Consider the following 22,100-nt stretch of genomic DNA (forward strand, 5'->3'; position numbering starts at 1 on the left):
TGCGCCCCGCTTTCCGCTTACCTCCGCCTCCTCCTCCTCCTCTTTATATATTCATGAAGCACAGGGACACAGCGGGTGGGGCGCGGATAAATAAAAGCTGAGTGAGCTGAGACTGCACACAGGAAGAGGAACTGTGCATGCGGCGACTCTCCAGGACGCAGCCCGCTGCTCGTCTGGGCCCCGCCGGCTCACCAGAGAGACGATAACCCCACTGCAGGGTGTGAGGAGCGGAGAGCTGCCCTGCGTGAGTCGACCCAGGGATGAGGTGGTGACTCTGGGGATGGCTCCTGCTCTGGTTCAGAGCCAGGCCCACGGCACGGCTGCTCGTGGGGCTGAGGAACCCCAGCGGGAGCAGGGCTGGAGGAGATACAGGGCCCCGTGTGTGTGCAGGGAGGTAATGCGGGATGCACACAGATCTGCTCCGAAATACTCAGCCTTCCCCCAGCCTGCTTTGGTGTGGAGGGATGGGTGCAGAGGGTCACCGGCGCCTGGCGCTGACGGATTATGTTGCAGCTGAGCTTTTTTGGGAAGGGCAGAGTTCTCCGAGTTCACATGTGCCTGTTGCCTGTGATCTCTTGCTGCTTCCGTGGGCTCCCTCCCATTCTCTTTCCTTGAAGATTGCAAGGAAGGGCTGTGCCTCTGGGGCTACAGTGGGGTTTTCACCCATAAATTAGCCCCTCCAATAAGGGTGCAGTGAGGCTTTCCCCCAGCTGCACGGAGCTAGCATCCAGTCAGCTCTGTGATTTGGTGCACCCTGTGTGATCACAGAAGTCCCTCGGGCACGCAGTCCCCAGCACCCCTTGTTCTGAGGGGTTCTGCACAGTTTACCAGCCAGCATCCCAACCTTACCAACACCCAGCTCCAGGTCTGGGCCTTCCCAACATCACAGGTCCGTGTCATGTGCTGCCTGATCCCAGAGTAGCCTCTCCTCTCCACTCTGAACACCGTCTTGCCACAAGCAAGCAGCATTGCTCGGAAACGTGAATGCAGCTCCTGTACATAGGGGACATCACTATCAGATGCTCCCGCAGCACTAAGCTTCCAATTAACTCACTTCTCCTGCAGGATGGACCAGCAGTTTCATGTCTCAGTGGGTTGCTGCTAAGATGCTGCCTCTGCCTTGTGCTAACACATTGACTTCTCCTTGTGCACCAGGTGCAGCTCCAAGATGAAGCCTCCATCTGGGCAAGGCATAAGGCTGGCGTGCCTTCTCAGCTTGGCTTCGCTCTGCCTTCCCACCCCGCTCTGGGAGGACCGAGACTCCCTCATGCAGGAGGAGAAAGCCAGACTGACAGGTGGCAATTTGGTGCTGAGCACCCAGGAGCAGCAGCTCAGCACGAAGCTCATCGGCCTCAAGAAGAAAGAGGTCGCAGCAGCCTTGAACACGGGGCAGTTCCCTCCTAGCATGCACTTCTTTCGGGCAAAAAGCCTCATTGAACAGAGTGCAGTGTTCAGCATCCTGAAGCGCATGCCAAAAGGTAGGCTTGGGCTTAACAATTGCTCATCGTACTCATCCTTTTCTTGCCTTTTGCTCTCTGTGCCAGAGCTGGGAAAGAGCGTGGGATGTAGCAGAGCTTTAATCACAGATGGGCTTCCCAGTGCTGGGAATAGTGCTGGCAGGCTGGTGCGAGGAGCCCTGCCTCTCAGCTGGGGGCAGGGGAGAGGAAGAGGTGGCTAGATTGCATGAATGCTCATTTCCAGCAATTGTAGCATTCACCAGTAACTTGCAATATGGATATTTCAGCCTTTTAAAGGCAAGGAAAGGGCAGAGGAAGTTAAGATGAAGACATCACAGACATCCATGTTCAACATGGTCCTTTATCCACACAGACACAATAGACTTGCTACCAATCAAACATGCTCAGTACTCTGGGTTACACTGAAAAGGGGGAGAAGATATTGCAGCCAAGTGGAAACCTAAACCACTGATGCTGGGCAGCAGCAAGCCCAATGTCTCCACTTCTCTGAGCTGCAGACAGTTCAGTGGAGAGATCACAGTAATTGCTGGAGAAAGACCTTGACTCCTAGCAGGCTGCTTTCTCCCTTTGCAGCTCTCGTTCAGTAAGGAAGCATTGAACAAGGTACCTTCTTTAACTAAAGATAAGAGACAGTTGCAATGAAAGTTGCCCCTACCTCTACAGCTGTGAGAATGTTCACCATTCCAGAATGCCCCTTTTTAGATTTAGCATTCCGTGGCCTTGCCTATCTGGCTGTTTGAAAACAGGTTGGTGAATCACTTGGAAGGACTTGGCAGTCAGATTTGCTTTTCATTTGTCAGGCGGTGACACTGGTGCATGGATAAGAGCTGCCTGCTCACCACCCAGTGTCTCCCTCCCACTGTCCTGTGTCAGATGAGGCTGCTTGGCTTGCAGCATCCTGAGCAGTTGCTGCAAGAGATTGGGATGCCAGCGTTGCCTTCTCTTCATTGCTGAATTGAGAAGCAAGGAATAAAAAAGTGTTCCTCTTTTTGCCTCAAGTGAAGTCAATCTTTGAGACAAAGGGAGAATCAAAACAAAAATCTAACACCTTTCAACCTATGATATAGTAAAATATGTTCTCAATCTTTGCAGGAGCTGTGGGTTTTAGGCTCAAAGTCACATCCTTGTAATGAGTGCCTTGCCTGAGTGGACCTCAGCCTTGATCAGAACCCCTAGGAATTACTGTTGTTTCAAGTACTATTGCCATTTCTTTTGTTCTTAACACAGGAAAAAGTGCAGCACTGTAAGAGGCAGGAGGATCTAGACAGCTGTGGCACACGTTCTGTTGCTCTGATGAGAGCAGTAGCTGCAGATGCTCAGCATCTTAGCTTTCAGACCCTTTACAATGAGGGATTATAGAGGCTATCTATATATTATAATCAGTTTACTACAGCTTAGAGTCTTGACATTTCAGTTTGTCCAATGTCACATGCATATTGGCCTTTGTTCCTGCTACTCATGTTCGCCTTTTACTCCTTAGGGCATCAAAGCTATTTAGACGATAACATCTCCCCTAGACTAATAGAGCATGTGTCTGTAAGACGTCAGCTTTAAATTCTTTCCCTTTACAAAGAGGAAGTTTATTTCAAGCATAAGAAGTCTCTGCAAAAAGAGATGTCACCAAAATAAATGGATGAGCTGTGGAAGGTGAGCATGCAGAAGCCTCCTGTGCCAGGAAGACTGGCAGTTGCCAACATGCTGCACAGTAGCAGAGCATGCCAAAAGCCCATGGTACTGGCCAGCAGCAGGTGCACAACACAAGCAAGCAGTTATTTGATAAGGGAAGTGCATCTGATGGCAGTTCCCCACGGTGTCACTGTCTATGATTTTGATGCATGCCAGAGTTCCATAGAGATGAAGGAAGAGATGCAGACTAGAGCAAGGATTGAGGCTGGGGGTCACAAAGCTGAGATACAGAGGTTTTCTCCAGCCCTGTCTCTTGTCTAGCATGCTTTGTGAACTGCTGACTACTGCAAGAACTCCTCTTTCAGTCAGCAGAGCCCAAGCCATCTCTCAGAGAAGACAGCCTGAAAGAACACTTTCTGTCACAGTGGGGAAGCTCAGCTTCCTTTTGCTCCCCCTGCATATCTAATGGGCAAACTCAAGCTCTCATGATGTTAAGCCTCCTTTCCTCTGCTCCCAGAACATCATCTCATTCGGCTTGCTTTTCCTCTCCCCAGGTGCTGTCCTACACCTGCACGACTATGCCATGCTGAGTGTGGACTGGCTGGTGTACAATGCTACCTATCTCCCTGACTGCTACATCTGCTTCACCCACACGGGCACTGTTCGGTTTCACTTTTCCAAGCCTCACCCTCCTCATCCAGTGCCAGCCCAGTGTTCCCAGTGGGTTTTGCTGGAGACTTACCGAAAACAGCTGCGCAATGTGACTGAGTTCGACGACAGGTGAGCAAGCAGGAGGTGTGAGTGCTTCATGGTGTCATTGCATGGCCAGCAGGATTGTTCTGGACCAGTTTCCCCATTTAGTTGTTGCCCTGAAAGCAGGGGACTATATTTCAAGTTCTGTGTACATAACAAGCAAACGGCAAAGAACTTGAGGCATTAAGTAATGCAACAAGAAAGACATTGAAGCCCTGGAGTGTGTCCAAAGAAGGGCAATGAATCTGGTGAAGGGTCTAAAGCACAAGTTTTACAAGGAACAGCTGAAGGAAGAGGGATCGTTCAGTTTGGAGGAGGCTCAGAGGAAACATTATGGCTCTCTACACCTCCCTAAAAGGAGGTTGTAGTGAGGTAGGTGTTGACCTCTTCTCACAGTTAACAGCAAGAGGATGAGAGGTAATGGCCTCAAGTTGCTTCAGTGGAGGTTCAGGTTGGATATTAGGAAAAACTGATTCTCAGAAAGAGGAGTGAAGCACAGGAACAGGCTGTCCAAGGAGGTAGTGGGATCATCATCCCTGGAGGTGTTCAAGAAATACGTGGATTTGGTGTTGAGGGATGTGGTTAGTGAGCATGGTGATGATGGGTCAACAGTTGGACTTGATGATCTTAGAGATCTTTTCCAACCTTAACGATTCTATGATTCTAAGTACACTAAAATTAGAGGCTACTAACTTTGAAGTTCTCTGTTGCACCTCTACTTTGGTCTGTTGTACAGACAGATTGAAGTCAGTGGTTTAAGTTGCTTCATGTAACCTGCCCCAACCTCCGCCAGCACCTGCTGGATGTGCTTCCAGCAGGGAACAGGGTTCCATGGGGAAGGACCTCACCTCACTCATTAAGGTAACCATGAGGAGAGCAGACAACTGAGAAAATCCGTCTCAAGATCCTCAAGAGGGATCTCAGGCACAGAGGCAAGCCACCTGCCCCCACAAAAGGGGTTAGGTCTCAGCCAGGGCACTGGTTGAACCAATGAGCCCTACACATGGGTTCTGTGCCTGACAGCACACCATCTGCTAGCAGAACTCTCTCCTCCAGGTCAGGTCTCCCATAGCCATCTGGGAGCTCACAGCCCAGCCCACTCCTCCAGGCATCACTCACCATTCTGCAAGAGCTCCCTCCCTGCTGTCAGCCTTTTATCAGGACCAGGTGTGAGCAGAGTGCCCAGCAGTCACCTCACATTTAATCACTTACAGGTGGGTGCGAATGGCCTGGCTCACCCTCCAGGCATGGTATCAGGAAGACCAAGCCTGATTTTCCCATGGGTCCGTTCATCTTGTGACAAAGCCCTGCTGAAAGGCCAAGGGGAGCGTGTGGTTCTGCACTGTGTCTGGAGGCTGGATAGCATGCACTAAATAATGCATGAAGGCAGACACTGAGTGATGAGGACAAAAAGAAACACTAAGTTTGAGATGGTCAAGGAGCACTACTGTCTGCTGGGCTCCATGAGTCTGCTGGGTTCTGTGGAAAAACAGTGTGTGGTTCAATGTAATTGAAGACAGTATTGTGGAGCTGGCACACAAGGGGAAGATAGATGAAGGTGACATAGGTGACCGTAATTATGGCGCTTCCTGAGTGAAACTTCATGGTTTTGAACGTATGTGCACATGTGCTTCTAAATCAAGACCTCCTAGGTCCATACCCCTCTGTATGGAAGCCGTAGGACTCCATGCTGCAGCATGGGAAGGAGGTTGGGCTGGAGGCTGGGGAGCTGTCAGGTCAGCTCCTGTCCTACATAGGTCTTGACACTTCCAGAATGGAAGGAGAAGGTAGTGCTGGGCTTAGGACTCCCAACCTTCCACATCCTAAGGCTCTACTGTCCTGACTCATGGTGGACAAAATAAGATTGAGTGAGAAGTCACTTATTCACATCTTCCAAAAGAGAAAACCTGTTACTCATTCCTCCAATTTCTTCTGGGAGTAATGAGGAAAGACCATAGGACCAGCACTCTTCAGCCCCACCAGGAGACTCATAAATAATGTGCAAGAGATTAGATGTCAAAACAGCTCCACTTTTTTAAGCACAAGCAATTGCTCTGGGTATCTCAAGCCCTTGTGTAGATCAACCCATAAGTTGTATTTGGGATTCAGTTGGATTTATGTAGCTTGATGCCTCCTCCTGGCAGAGGCTTTTGACTGTGGCATTCTCTATTGCAAAAGTCTCACAAAGGGCAGAAGGGGAAACCAAGGCAAAGACCAGTGAAGTGATTTTCCTCAGTAAATATGCGCTGCAGCCAAATACAAACATGGATCTCCTACATCCTGGGTGCTCAGACTTATACTGGTCTTTATTTCTTGCAAAATTGCAACGGAGTTACTGCACATAATGTGCAAACACTGGAACAACAGCCACACTGAGGCACGTCCCCTCTTATTTTGATCTTATCCCTGGGTACTAGTCTGAGGGTTAGGAATGCTTTTGGCTGCCTGAAAATAGGTCTCTAGTCAGGAATTGGCCCCAGTCTGTTCTGCTTCTCAGTTCCTGGAAATCCTCCCAGCCTCTCGAACATGTGCATCCCAGGCTACCTCTCTTCCTGCGCTCCTCTTTGCCCTTGAGCACTGACAAGCTGAGGGAAAGCAGATGTTGCAGGCAGGAACGGATGGATAGTTGGGTGCTTTCAAGGAGCTATCAAGTGAGCATGGCAGTTGGGAAAGGGTTCTCCTACAGGATAGCGTGGATCAGCAAATATGAAGGAACAGGGAAAATGTTTCCCAAAAACCCTCACTGCACCTCTCTTACCTTCCCACATTCCTGGCCAGGAAGGCAAGAGGGTGGGAGGAAGCCACATAACATTTCTGCTGTATGTTTTTTTTGTGTACATTTACAGATATATATCCACATATACATGTACATTTATATGTGTATTGGAAGTAAGTCTTTCTGTTTGCTTGCCTCAAAAGAAGGTTTTGTCATTCACATCCAAATCGCAAGTCTTATGGGCCAAGGAGAGTATCCTGTTACTGGGGTTAGCTTCCAAAATGATGCTGCTGGGAGAGTCAAGACACCACAGGTTAGGAGACAGAGAAAGGCAGGAAATTTTGCTTTGAGATTTAAAAGAATCCTCACTTATTTACTTGTCAATCAATTAGGATATATGAGAATGGCATTTTTCCCCTCAAAAAGCAACACAATCACCACAATCTCTAAAGTGAGGGCTGACAATGGGCATGCCCCCAGATATTTAAGGGAAGCGGCGCTGATATGCCAGATATTTGTGAACCTCCCCCTGCCCGAGGGTGGGGGCCATGCCCCCAGGCACAGCTCCCTGTCACAAGGATGAAGTCATCTGCGAGCAAGCTGACACGCGGCTCGAGCTGCGGGAGAATCCCCTGGGCGCCAGCAGACCTCCATCACCTCCCCTCTGTGCCCTCCACTGCCTTATCTCAAGGAAAATAGGGCAGTAGACACACACAAAAAGTGTACACAAAACCCCACCAGAGAAACAAAGCACTCCACTCTCTGTACAAGTCTCCCCTTGGGGAGGAAAGAGGGGAAGAGAGAGAGACAGAAAGCGAATGAGCCACATGTGACAGATGTTAGCCACTCTATTTAATGCACCACTGGAAGACATTCAGATACTATGGCGAGGAGCGAGATATAATTACCCATGGAGGAGAGAAACAGAAGCAGGAAAAAGATGCTCTTTAAAAACAAGACAACACACCATTCACTTCTGCACTATATAGTTCAAAAATGCAAAACAGTTAAAAAAATAGCAAGAAAAGAGAAAAGCAAAAACATGGTCGAAAATGAATAATCCTGAGCTGATTGTTTTTGTTGTGCCCCTTTGGGCATACGCATTGCAATAGCATCGTTCACTGCCTATATGACATGACATGGAAGGCTATTTGTAGTCTGCACCTGATCACTGGCTGGGGTCCATTCTGGAAAACAAGCAAAAGTGTCCTTATGAAGCTTTGCTTCATCTGCATGATCTCCTCATGGCGAAAAATTATCAGCCCAAACCCTTAGGAGATTATCGGGTTATCAAGGCTGGGTCAGCACTGCACCATAAATCTTCAACAGTTATAGGGATCAATAATCGGTCTCAAAGGAAAGGGGATTATAAAAAAAACGTTACTTGATTGATGTGCTTTTAGGAGCAGGGCGGTGTGAGGATTTATAGCCCAAGGCTGGGTAAACAACCTTGAGTCCATACAACTTGAGTTTAAAACAGGGCATGAGGTGGTGGGGAGCTGCCTTTGGCCAGGGCTGGGGTGATGACAGCAGGGAGCACTGCCACATCTGTTTTCCCAGAGGCTTGCCAAGGTGCCTGGCTGCATCTCCTCAAGCACACCCCCTCACTGGTAGCCAACGATAGGTGAGCGCCTTACAGATGCCCCAGTTCTGGGGTGATGCTCCAGCATCCTTCCCTGAGCTGCAATGCCATAGCATCACAGAGCATCACCCCTGTGCCTCCCTGGGTGTGGCAGAGCTTCTCTGCCAAGTCACATTGCTTGCTGGACTTATCTGGGGATGATGTCAGCCTCGTGTGACAGTGCAGTAGAGATGCCACTCTAACGCATAGGAGGGCAAAGCTGTAGGTTCTCTGAATTTTTTGACTGGCTGGCATTTCAAAGCTCTTCCTCAGTGTGATCCAAATATCTTTTCTTATGTACAATTATGTTTCTGAAATAGTTCCCAGCAAAGAAATTAGCTGAGTGAAGAAGAAATGGAACTGCAGCTGCAGGAATAGGGCCCTGAGGGAGGGGAGAGGCAGCCAGCAGGCAGCTGCTGAGAAGTCAGCTTCATTGTAAGGTTGGGATGGAGGGATGTCCCATGTCTTAGTTTATGAGTCTGGTCCAGATCATGTTTGTGGGAAGGAGACTTCAAACACCAAACGTTATTAAAAAACAGTAACTGCTGTCAAGGGATGCCAGGTTTGTTTCAGTGGAGAGGAGGAAAAGATTTCTGGTTCTCAAACATTTCCTCTCTGCCCATATAATCCGGCACATTTTGATAAGAAGAAAGTACTGGGGAATGTTACAGGTTAGAAGTCACAATAATGGTGGTGTTGGCATCTCCAGGAAACTGCCCAGTGAACTGATAGAAAGGTGTCAAAATACTTGACATGCATTTAAGATGCCTGGGAGAATATATGGTCTGTGGGAGTAACACATTAGCCTACTTTGAGATTAAGAATAGTCCTGGGTGACAGAGTGCAATTCTTAGGATATAAAAAACGTTATGTTTGCTTTTCTAAGTCTCGTTACTCCAAGATAATAAAATCATAGAATCGTTGAATCGTAGAACCATCGAGTTATTTGAGTTGGAAGGGACCCCTAAAGGCCATCTGGTCCAACCCCCCTGCAATGAACAGGGACACCCACAGGTAGATCAGGTTGCTCAGAGCCCCGTCCAGCCTGATCTTGGGTGTCTCCAGGGACGAGGCATCCACCACCTCTCTGGGCAACCTGCTCCAGTGCTTTACTGTCCTCACTGTAAAAAACTTTTTCCTTGTATCCAATCTAAATCTCTCCTCCTTTAGTTTGAAACTACTTCCCTTTGTCCTATCAGAACAGGCTCTCCTAGAGTCTGTCCCTTTCTTTCTTCCAGCCCCCTTTAGATACTGAAAGGCTGCTCTTACATCTCCCTGGAGCCTCCTCCATGCTGAACAGCCCCAGCTTTCAGCCTGTCCTCATAGAGGAGGTATTCCATCCCTGGGATCATTTTTGTGTCCCTCTAGATGCGCTCCAACAGGTCCACATCTCTCCTGTACTGAGGACTCCACATCTGGATGCAGTACTTTGGACAAGGCCTCAGCAATGCAGAGCAGAGGGGCAGGATCACCTCCCTGACCTGCTGGCCTTGCTTCTTTCTGGATATTCCCTCAAAATGATGGGTACTTTGAACGTCAAGTGTTACCCAGCTTAACATGTAGTGCATGAATTTTTATCTGTCACAAGGTAGAGATATCATCTGTATCAGCCATCAGAAGAGTTAAAACAGCTGGGAAAAAAAACAAAAAAGATCCAACTGTCTCCTAGTTGTATCAGTTGCTAGACCTATATGCCTTGCGGTATTCTCAGTCTTCAGGTTAGGAATTGGGCCTCTGCTGCAGCAGGAGCTGCTTTGCTTCTTCCCTTGGTCCTCCTCTATGAACACATCCCTCTTTTTGCAGGCTGAAAGCCAGCTGACTTCCCCCCTCTCCTGATTCTTCTTCTTCCCTTTCCCCTTTTCTGCAGCTTGCTGAGAAACCTGACCCTGGTGACGGATGCCCCGGAGCTGGCCTACCCTTCCCAGGCTTTCATTTGGAAAAGGTTTGAAGAAGTCTTTCTCATCGCTTCTGGACTTATCTGCTATGCACCTGTGTTCAAGGCCTATTTCTACCAGGGGCTGCTGGAGCTTTATGAGGATAACATACAGTATGTTGAGATAAGAGCTATCCTGCCTGCGGTATGTATTTTTTGGCTTCTCTAATATTCCTTTAAGTTTTTATTTCTTCAAAACTTTTCTCAAGCCCTAGCTTGAATTTAGTTCTTGGATGTTTGCATACCTGGCCTTGTCAGGACGCTGGAAGAGCTTTATCATATTCAAAGGTCTTTGCAGGAGATTTGCATGCTTGAGGGCTTGGAGACGAGAGACGCTTTGTTCTTAATGGTTAAGGAAGATACCGATTGTGGCAACAGTACAAACTGCCTTGTACCATCTGACTGGAGCTGTGTCTGATCTTGCTGGTTTGGAAGACGCTTAGTCTGTGCCAGAATCACCTGTTCTGGAATACCTTCCCACCTGCAGCAGAAACTTATTCTGGAACAGCTGCATTGTTTTGAATTTATGGCTTATTTCAGAATGACTTATCTGAGCAGGATACTGCACCAACTGCAGAATGTAGCCTTACTCTGCAGACAACCTAAAATTCTGGGTAGGAGATGCTCCTTGCATTGCTGCTAGTGCTGAAGTCTGCTGGTGACATGTCAGACTTCCTCCTGAGCGCCATCCAGCAGTCCCATGTTGTCTGACACCTTCCCAGCACCCTGAGCCCACTGTGGCTGCAGCAGATCCCCCAGCTCAGTGGCTGTTTCCATTTCCCAGACACATATTCCATCCAGCTCTTTAAGCAGAGTGCGAGGGGGAGAGCAAGGCAGCTGTATGCCTGGGGCTCTCATCCATGCTGGGGCAATGGCACCCACGCTGCAGGAGCTCGCCTTGCAACAAAACCTGCCAGGAGCGATCACTGAAGTAAAGTAAATGAAAGCTGGGATTTAGTGTGAAACAGCAAACGCTGCAGAAAAGCCCCCCAGCAGTATTTGCAAGTTCAGCTGTGCAAAGTCTCAGCTTTCCGTGAGTAGTGGCAGTGGAAATGTCGCTATGATATCTGCAGCCACCCGGGTGTTGGCAAGGAGATGGCAGGAGGTGATGGGGCACTGGGCTCAGTGGTGGGCAACGCAAAGCAGCAGCACGGAGGGCTGAGTGTGGGGAAGCTTGGTTCTTGTATCTCATACTGGGGAGAAAGGCTGTCCTTTTTTTCTTGTAATAAAACCTCCCCTCTGATTCCTGCTTGCCACGTGGCCCACAGGTGTATGAGCTCGACGGCACTCGGCACAACAAGTCCTGGTCGGTGGCAGCGTACCAGGAGGTGAGCAGGCGGTTTGTGCAGGAGCATCCCGATTTCCTCGGAGCAAAAGTTATCTTCACGGCGCACAGGTAGAAAATGAGAGCTATCCAAGCAGGGCTTTTCCAGGGGTGGGCTGGAAATGCTGCCGTCACTGAGCAATGCCACATCTGTGGGTCTCCCCTGGGGATGAGAGGATTGAGCTAGGGGAAGGCTTTCACGTAGTCGTGCCATCCCTGTGGAGCTGAGCAGGGACAGCAGTGCCCGAGTATGGGCACAGGGCACAGCAGAGGTCCTCAGAGGACCCTGTGAGTGCTGTTCCCTGGCAGCCTACATACGCTATGTTTGTGCTGCTGCTCACAGGCAGGCACGAGGCTGTTCTCCAAGTCAGCCAGATGCCACAAAGTCACGTGAGGTGATCCTGAGCAAACACAACATATCACTTAGTGGCATTTACTCACTCTGTCTCAGCACGATGCAGTTTCCAGTTCAGAGCAGCTTGTCTCTGGCCAGTGTGGATATGAACAGAGCCCTTCTGGAAAACATGCTTTGATGTGTAAGTCCAGCAGGGCTGGGGGAAAGCTAGATTTAAAACTACTGAAATAAAGCTGCTGTCCCAACTCCCAGTAGAATGGTAGAAAGGCAACAACAACAACAACAAAATCCTTTTTTTCTCCATGCTGAAGTGTTCCTTTCTTGGTGTAAGAGAAAAGCCAGCGAGTGTTAGCCAGGCATGCCTCACCTCAAGTGACAGAATTGTCTAGCCAGGCATTTCCTGGTTGTTCAGAGGTTTCCTTTCAGAATATCAATTTTCTACTGCTGTTACTCAGGAGATCTGAAGCTGGCTGTCAGATTCAGAAGCAACTTTGCATTTTGGAAATAACCCTGAGGGTCCCAGTTCACAGTTGAGACAATTCCAAAGAAGGCAGGCCTGTGGACGTGAGCCTGCTCATTGCCTTCTCTCTTGTGCTTTTTAGGATGCTGAATATTTCCCAGATTAAAGAAGCCATCATCACCGCTATGGAACTCAGAGCCCACTTCCCAGATACTCTGGCAGGCTTCGACTTGGTAACTGAATTTCTTCTGTGGCTTTGAGTTAACCCCTAGAGGTGCAATGTAACTATGTGTAAGTATGGCAGATCCTCTGCCACTGTATTGAAATCAGTGTAAACAAGTCAAAAATCCTCTAGCTAAGGATATTGATGGCAGTAATTGACCAAAAAGACCAAAAAACAAAAAACCCAAGTCCTGAAAGAATCAGCACCATAGCTCCCACTCAGAGCACAGCATAGTACTTTTGGTGCAGTTGGCACCACACGGTGCTTTCCTGCTGTAGGACCCACCATCTTCCAGAGCATGTTCAAAAACACTGTTTTTCTTTCTGCTCCCCAGGTTGGCAATGAGGATGAAGGTCATTCTTTATGGGAGTTTAAGGATGTCCTGACCATCCCATATTCCCGGGGGGTCAACCTGCCTTACTTTTTCCATGCTGGAGAGACAGGTAAGCATGAGGACTCAAGGCCTGTTACTGCTTACAGAGGTAGGAGGTGAAGTCTCACAAAGGAGAGAAGTAGCAAGCCTGGCTGTATCAAGATGGTGGGGGTATGTGCTGTGTTTTCCCTGTGCTTCCCACACCAGACTGTGGCTGTAGCATTCCTACATGGGGCCTCCAATACCTGTGTAGGCATCATGTTGGTCAGCATCTCTGTTCTGTGTGTAATGTGTAATCACTCTGCAAGAGCTACTACTGCTGCTGCTGGTCCTAATACATTGTTCAGTCAATATGGGTAGTATTTATCCAAACTATGCATGACAGTTATGTCTGACTACTGCATTGCACTTTTAAATGTTGACATCTACAGTGAAAGTATCTAAATCTCAACTAGTTACCCTGGGTTCCCTTCACATCCACAATGTTAAGGTACACTGCATCTCATCCTGATACAGTCATTCCCTAGAAATCAGTACCTATCTCCCTCGACTGTGAGCAGAGACCAACACGATTAGCTTAGGTGTAAGAGAAATACTGTGGACATTTACTGCCAGGTGAGATGAGTGGCTCTCTTGATGCTGAGCAGTGCCATGTGCCATGGGCAGATTTGAATTCCCATTTCACTGAAAATGCGAAGTTGGAACGCAGAGCATGAGCAATCCCCTCATCTTGCAACCAAGGCATGCATTAAGAAAACCATCTAGCAGTTTGAGAAGATGCATTTCCTTGTAGCACTGCAGTGATTCTTGCCTATCTCTGTTCAGACTGGCAGGGCACCTCTGTAGACAACAATGTACTGGATGCTCTGATACTGAATACCAGCCGGATTGGCCATGGACTTGCCCTCACCAAACACCCAATAGCCAAAAATTTGTCTCTGAAGAGGGATATTCCTGTAGAAGTCTGTCCCATCTCCAACCAGGTATGTTGGTAAAAGCTTAGGTCTGAGGGCTGGGTCATTGGAATGGTATCTGCCAGAGCAGTGAGGTGCAACTCACTGGAACTGGAGGCAGACAGATATTTTGTTGTACACAGGTTGGCTCAGTTTCCTTTGTACTGCATTACACTACAGTCTGCTATATAGATGCATGCTGCATGAGTATACAGCTTGTGACACCAGTTAGCTCAAAATCATTTAAATTCATATCCAGGGAAACCTGGAAAGGCAGTGCTTCTGGTGGAGATGAGGCTCAGAGCCAGGGAAGTGCCTAAAGAGACACAATGGAAAATTCATTAAAGCTAGGAGGGCTGGAAGGTGAGAAGCCAAGACAGCAACTGGAAGTCCCTTTGGTTTGGTAGAATTCATAGCCAGGGGAACTCTTTTGCTACACATTATTATTTTTCACTCAGAAGGTGGTGGAGCACTGGAACAGGTTGTCCAAGGAGGTTGTAGATGCCCCATCCCTGGAGACATTCAAGGCCAGGCTGGATGTGGCTCTGGGCAGCCTGGTCTGGTGGTTGGCGACTCTGCCCTTGGCAGAGGGGTTGAAACTAGATGATCATTATGGTCCTTTTCAACTCAGGCCATTCTATGATTCTATGATTAGCATGATGCACATTGTTCCCTGGGCACAGCAGGATGGATGCTCAGAACAGAGAGATGCTTTGGTGGGCCTTGAGGGAGAGGACCCTGACACCAGCTCCAGGTGCCCCAGGGTAAGTGTCAGGGAAAAAGTGTAACCAAAAGACTGCTCCTGAAATGCTCACATTTAAGTTATATTAGATAAACAGGTGTTATTCACACTGCTAGCCTTGACTTGAGGCGATTAATTTAAGAAACCAATCTCCTCATGCAGTCAGTGGAGAAAAGTAGGCTCCTCCAGCAGCAATTCAGAGCACAATGCCTAATATGCTTTGAATAGCCCCCAGGCTCCTCCCCAGTGTCTGCCTGCTTACCTAAGCAGCTACATCAGGTACCCGGTGTGATGGGTGTAAACATGGCTACACCATAACCTGACATGGTGTTGTCTTCCCACCAAGGTGCTGCTGTTGGTGTCTGACTTGCGGAGCCATCCCGCAGCCAGTCTAATGGCTGAAGGACACCCTGTTGTGGTCAGCCCTGATGATCCCTCTATCTTCGGGGCAAAGGGTGTCTCCTATGACTTCTACGAGCTGTTCATGGCCATTGGAGGGATGAATGCTGACTTGAGGACCTTAAAACAACTTGCGCTCAACTCCATAAAGTAAGTTTCTCATCTCTCTCATCTAGGCATAGCAAAAAACCCATCAGTTTTCTCTCAGAAAAGCCATCTCATTTGGGTTTTGGTTACAGTTTCCTCTGCCACATGAACTAAGCTTCTGTTTATCCAAAGCCTCCTTTGCATGTCTCCTTCAGGAGGAGAACACAGGGAACCCCTGTCCATGCCCTTCAGTGCTTTTCTCTGTTCCAGTGTCTCAAGTTTTTCTTTCTTTTTCCACCCTTTGCGAAGTTTCCTCCAATGTCTGATTCTGGGTAGGGGAGAGGCATTATGTCCTTGGACCGTTTGCCTATTTCTGTTTGAATCTGACTTGTCCTGACATTTGCCACTGGGGAAACACAGGAAAACAATTAACCAGCTTGCAGTTTGGCTGCATTTAACCACTTTTTCTGTTTACCCAGACAGCTATGAATGTCCCAAAATAGTTTGACTATGGTGCGCAGGGCCTTTCTCCGCATTCCTAGAATTTTGTCTGCTTGCCAAATCCCACGCCAGTCCCAAATCCCTGCACGGCCAGGAAGACAACAAACATTCCTACTGATTTGGATCAACTCCAAGGGGCAGCAGAGCTATCTGTCCTGTATGAGGCACTGGGTGCTGCTCAGTGAGCCCTCAGCTAACGGAGGTTGAGCTGAGGTGTGTTCTCACGGTGCAGCGCTCAGTAGCTGCTGAAATGGCTGGGACACAGTGTTTCACTGAGCAGTATGGGTATGTCCCCAAAGGGTTAATCTGTTGCTGCTTCCTGCCTTTTCATTGCGGTCACTGATCTTGGAATAGCTGCCTCCTTGACTCCTGTCTGATACAGGCTTCTCAACTCCTTGCAGATACAGTGCCATGCTACTGGATGAGAAAGCCAAGGCCAGAGAGGTCTGGCAGAAAAAATGGGACCAATTTGTGGCTGATCTCACTGATAGCTCGTTGATGGAGCTTTAGAAGGGAAGAGATCTGTCTCGGAAGGCATTTGGCAAGCCAGAGAAAGCCAACCTTGTTGCTGGGAGGCAGCCTGCTTCTTCCATGTGACTTGAGCAGATGAAGGAACCTCTACGTCTCAGCCAGCCATAGGCAATGTGGTTAAGCTGAGCTTAATGCTAGGAATGAGCTGTGCTATCCTGTAGAAGTCAAGGGCCAGAGGTGAAACAAAGCAGCGAGCCTCTGTAACAATACCAGCACAGCATGCCACTCAAAATAGTCAAAATAATTGTAAGTTGCCGATGACCAAATCCTGACATCCTTATTTAGAAAAAGCTTGCCTTCTAATTAGACTTAGTGGATCACTGCCAACATGAGGATCCCTGAATTTTGCCTTACTGTTACAAAATGCAGACCTTGTCCAGAAACAGCTAAGACAAACATCCAGCCACTTGGGCCACTGACCTTCGGAGAGCAAGGACTGAAAATGACTCTTGTTATGTTTAACCCTGGGCCTGCTGCCAAAATAGCACTGCTGGGTTGAAGTACCAGTCGTAGGTTTGATGTCTGCTATTTCAGGACCTACCATGGCTGGAAACAAGCAGATGGAACCATACAAATGTTCCCAGACTGTGTAAGCTTGGTTGCACAGAGATCAGAAGGACAAAAAGAGGTGCCTCATTTGCCCATGGCTGTTTTCCTTTCTCTTCCCTGCAGAATCTTTTCCTGTTTTCTGGTCACAGGAAATCTAAACACTTTTCACCTGAGAAAACCCACCCTGGCTTCCCACATCCTGTTTGACTAAACACTCATCCTGCCCTTCAAGGTATTAACATAGGCTCTGAATTTATAGGAAGTGCCTTTTGATATCAAGAGGTTCCACTACTGGCCTTCATTGCCTTAATCAGCCCATTCACCTTGGTGATATTCACCTTGGTGAGAACCAGTCTCATACTGTGCATATCCAATACGTTCACTTGGACTTTTGCAGTTGCCAGTATTTTCACTAAAAGTTATTACAACAGCTACACAGCAAATTGTGCCCAGGCAAGTGGACTCCCTTACTTAACAAGCTCAAAAATATCATGGAAAGAACTAGTTTCTTGGAGATTAAAAAAATCTTCATCAGGATGCTAAATAAATCCAGCAAAATCCGTGAGTACACGGAACAAGGAACAAGCCAGGATCAACCAGCATCTCTCTGGCATTAGTACAATTGCCCCGGTTTACAGCAGCCAAGGGAAATCTTACAAATGTTCCTTCTGAAAGGTGCCTCCTCCTCAGAGCCCAAGATTGAGTGGACTGCTGTTTCTTGATCTGACCAGCTTGGGCAAACTGGCTCCCTTTAAGCTAATAATCCTGCTAATTGTCTCAAGCTGCCTGGTCGTTGTTTATTTCCACTAACCTTGGTTAAAACACCTTATCAGGAGACAAATATACTCACTACAGAAGCAGATCAAGCTGTGCAGCCCACATATCCCTTGCGTGCTCAACGTTAAGAGGCCCACATGCTTCTGCCTAGTAATCCAAGGCAAAACCAACAAAAACTCACTGCAAATGGAAGGCAGCTGGGTTGCAGAAGCCAGCGAGGCAAGCCACTGAAAGCAGAAGTAGAAGCCAGTCAGACACCACATGCAGCGGGTGGGCTCTGTGCTGGGTTCTGCTGGGCCTTTCCAACCAGCTGCCTTCAGCTCCAGATCTGCCCACATGACCCACACCTTCCTCTTGTCCCCCACAGCCAAGCTTTGCTGTTCAGCCTTCTGTGGGCCTCACTGCACATCTATCCATGGGATGAGCGTTATACTGGAAGAGGAGTTACTGTAGAAGCACCTTTCCTCCTTTTCCTTCTCCATGGGTATAGCATGCAGAGCTCAGTCTGAAGTTCCCAATGCAGGCATTCCTTTCAGACCCATAACAACTACTGCCTGGGAAAATATCTAATGTCTAATCCTGCTGAAGAAAGCTGTTGCAAACAGGTAGGATGTCTGCTCACCAGTGACCTAAAGCCAAGTCCCTCTGAGTCCCCTCAAAATTTAACCTTTGCTGTATGGGAAGGGAGGAAGTATTTATTCTCTATGAGATTCTTCCTCCAGGGCAAGCCTCACTGCTGACCAAATGAAGCTAATAGCAGAAACCAGGAGCCACCAGTGAGTGACACTGTTTGGGATTACAGCATAGAAATCACTGGGGAGTTCAAATTGTGCAGGTCTGAGGTGGTCTTCAGACAAAGCCCTCAGAAAGGTGAACCTTGACTGTACAGGCCTATGTTCTGACTTGTGATCTCCTGCTGCTGAAGGTGTCCATCTGAGGGTTGGTCAGATGGCAGACACTTTCCTATCCTAATCAGGTGTGTTTAAATGTGAACCTGAACTGAACCTCTGACTCCAGAGTATAGCCTTCCCTGTACCTCCTTCTGAACAGGGCATTGCCTATGTGGGGCCTTCCCAGGAGTCCCTTTGGAAGATGAGCTATAAGTGTTTTCAGAGCTGCAGGTTTAGACAGGAGGAGGGCTGCCCTGATTTACAGCTGGCAACCAACTCTTTTAGAGCACGCCTTATTTCAGAGAAGGATCCTAACAGAAAAATCTAGACTGCATCCCCACCTCTCCAGCTCCAGGTGTGCAAAAAGGAGGGATTAAGGCTGAACCGCTGCAGTTGAGAAAGTGGAATCTATTCCACTTAAGACAGCTTCAAGGCTTAGGGTAAACTTGGCTATGGGGCTTGGCTGGGACTTGGCTTTTAACATTCACAACAACATTTTAAGTGTTTTGCTGCCAGTTTGTTTCTGTACAATTAGTACTTAGATCCCTGATCACTTTTAATGTACATCATATGTAATGCTCTCACGCACATTTCCTTCTGAACACAGTATTCATCTAAATCTTTAAACCCATTCCCAGTACTTCTCTCTTTAACAAATGAACCAACAAAAACAGAGCTGAGGATACCAGTATTTTATGCAAAGTTTTCTTCTGGAATGTGCAGCACAAGGGGGATGTTCCACGTCACTCAGAAGAGTACAATTGTGAGACTGAAATGCCCTCTCAGCATGGTGCAAAGGGCAGTCTGACCCACAGGGCTAGTATGTTGGAGCTGAGCCTGGGTTGCCCTCCCAGTCCCTCTTTCCCACTGCACACAGTAGCTGCATCCAGCTCTGGGTCATGGTTTCCAAGGAATATCACCTGATGGACATGATCTGCCTGTCTCACCTCTCCTCCCATTACAGATTGTACCATCTCTGCAGTGGCCACAGCACAGCAAGTAAAAGGAGCTACTGCAGGTCATTTCACCCACTTCTAGCATGATTTTAACAGAGGAAAACAAGAAGGGTAAACACTCTGTGACCAGCCCATTTCTTTCAAAGTTGACAAGTGCTTCCTGGAGCATCAGCTAACTGTGTGGTACAGCCATGGCCTCTTTTCCCCAGTGCCAATAATGGTGAGCATGGGGAGAAAGGGCCAGCTAGAGAACCTGAGACATGGGTGGCGCTGGAGTGAACAGGGCTGGAGGCAGCAGTGAAAGCGGTAGGAGGCTGTGCTGCACAAAGCTAGAGCTGATGGGGAAGAAGGAGCCCCCTTTCATGTTCATGTGGGCTCAGGAGCAAGGAAGGAGAGCAGAAAATCCTGAGATTTTTCTGTACTGGCTACCTCAAGCTGTCACAGGCACATATCAAACCTTATGCCTGCTCTCCCTCACCAGTTGCTCCCTGTGGCCTCTTCAGGCTTGATTTGTGTTAAGGGGGAAGTGGACGGAACTTTGTTAGCCGCACACCATCACAAATCCATGGCTGTTCTGTGGCACAGCAGCTCACATCACCTTTGGAGCACTCTAGTAAATGAGGTGTTTACCTTCGGGTCACTCACTAGTAGGAAACTGCTGATCCAGCACTATAAGTTGCTGTCAAAAATTAAGCCAGCAAAAACAGAGAAGTGGAAAACAGTTGGTTGAAAATAGAGGTAGGCCCAAGTAAACCAGTGGGGCTATATGCAAGCCTCCATTGCTGCAGTGGGACCAAACAGAAGCCAGGTGCTATGCAAACCCTTCTATCTGGCCATAAAGCACAGGGCTGCTCAGCCTGAGGTACGTTTTTCTGCTGCAAATCGCTGAATTAGTCTCTTTCTGAGCAGCAGAAGGACATTTCCTTGGCCAGAAACGTGCAGCTTTAATTGGCTAAGTGCTTAATTCCTTTCTTTAAAGGTTTGCAGCAGTTGCAATGATGGCAAGTGGATCGAGTATTTTCTGCCTGCTGAGGGACAGGCAGGTGAAGGGTCTGGCTCTCAATTCTCTTGGCCTGTCATTTTTATCAGGCCGTGTCCTCCCCCTAGGTCATTACGGGATAAGAAAGGCATTTTACTGTATTTTCTCAACCTCTCGGTTGTCCATCATTCCACAGGCAGTCTGCAGCAGGGAGGGAGAGGAGATAAAGCCGGGGGAAGGGCTGTCTCGACCCACTGGGGCCTCTGCAGGAAGAAAAGCGAGGGAAGGTGGGCTGCTTCCAAGGAGGGTGTTAGAAGGTCAGTAAGGGGGTGATGACAGGGCTGAGAGCCCGGAGAAAACAGAGCTGCAGGGTTTACACAGAAACCAAAGGAGGAGGCTGTGGGCAACCAACTGCTGTGCTTGCCTTGAAAGAGAGGGGGGCGGGGAAACATCTAAGAGAGGAAAAAGAGTCTCTGTGGGCTGGCGTGAGAGGGGCAGAGACGGCCTCTGGGGGTGTTAGAGATACAGCTGGCAACAGATGCGCCCCTAGAAGGAATCCTCAGGGCCATGTATAACGTGCAGAGCCAGAGCTCCGGATAGCAACGCTGACAAAAGCCTCAGCTCCAAGGGAAAGTCACAGGGCAGCATTCGGCTTAGGGATGAGCGGACTAAGGCCTGCTGCAGCCGGCAGGGCAGGCTCTCGGCAGCCAAAGCGGGTACTGCAGGGTGTGGAGCTTGGCAGCCGTACCGCTCCAGTCCTGGCCTTGTATGCCAGGCCCAGCTTGTGCCTGACCGCTGGCAAACTCCTTCGTGGGGCTTTAAAAATAAACACTTCAGCCTGCTGGGCTGTCCTCCTTGTAAAAATAAATACAGCGTTGCTGCCAGCCCTGGGAGCTGGGGCACACACACTCTTTGGGGGCCTCTACAGCTCGGCTGGGAACGTGGCTGGTTCCCCACAGCCTGGCCCACCCCACGTGGCTGTGCTCATCCCAGCCCCCGTGCTGCGTGTCGGGGCGCTGGCAGCCCTACTCCCTAGTAGCATTTGCTACTAGTGCTCCTAGTGAGTAGCATTTGCTGCTGATCCGCAGGAAAAAAAAAGGGCACGTAAACCAAACTGCAGCAGTGGGGACAATTGCTCACTCCCAGAGGGTGAAAGAGAGCAGCTGTCCATTGCAGCCGACCTCCAGGGCTCGCTCCTGTTCCCCCCTTCTTGCCCCGGCGTGGAGCAGCGGGGACCCCTGGCGGCTGTGCGCGGCCCTGCACGGGTCGTTCGAGGGACTGGGTGCGGGATCGTGCGCGGGGAGCGGTGGTCAATGGCTCGATGTCCGAAGGGAGATCAGTGATGAGTGGTGTCCCTCAGGGCTCAGTACTGAGACTAGTGCTTTAAAACTTTCGTGAATGACATCGACAGTGGTATTGAATGCACCCTCATCGTGTTCGTGGATGACACCAAACTATGTGGTGCAGTCAACACGCTTCAGGGATGGGATGCCATCCAGAGGAACTCAGACAGGCTCGAGCAGTGGGCCTAGGTAAACCTCATCAGGTTCAATAAATCCAAGTGCAAGGTCTGCATCTGGGTTGAGGCAAACCCCACTATCGGTACAGGCTGGGGGATGCAAGGATGGAGCACAGCCCTGCCAAAAAGAATCTGGGAGTGGGCACCTCATGGTCAGCAATGTGCCTGGGCAGCTGGGGCTGGAGAAGAGGTTCTGAAGAGACCTGGTAGCATACTTTCAGTATCTAAAGGGGGACTGGAAAAAAGAAGGGAACAGACTCGATCAATAGGGTCTGCTGTGATATGACAAGGGGGAATGGTTTCAAAATAAAGGAGGACAGATCTAGAGTATTAGAGATTTAGAGATACAGGAGCT

The 22,100-nt window shown here is 48.8% G+C and overlaps 1 protein-coding gene across 1 annotated transcript; it reads left to right on the plus strand.

Annotated features, from left to right (window-relative positions):
* Window positions 1-1,162: 1,162 nt before the first annotated feature.
* ADA2 (adenosine deaminase 2) lies at window positions 1,163-16,054 on the plus strand (the record flags this gene model as incomplete). Its single annotated transcript, XM_079538577.1, has 9 exons — window positions 1,163-1,478; window positions 3,659-3,884; window positions 10,062-10,272; window positions 11,396-11,523; window positions 12,409-12,499; window positions 12,824-12,932; window positions 13,688-13,845; window positions 14,904-15,106; window positions 15,946-16,054. Exons 1-9 carry the CDS (start codon window positions 1,169-1,171, stop codon window positions 16,052-16,054), a joined length of 1,545 nt encoding a protein of 514 aa, XP_079394703.1. The 5' UTR covers window positions 1,163-1,168.
* Window positions 16,055-22,100: the final 6,046 nt, after the last annotated feature.

Source organism: Tetrao urogallus, assembly GCF_951394365.1.
Source record: "Tetrao urogallus genome assembly, chromosome: 1".
NCBI classification, from domain to species: Eukaryota; Metazoa; Chordata; class Aves; order Galliformes; family Phasianidae; genus Tetrao; species Tetrao urogallus.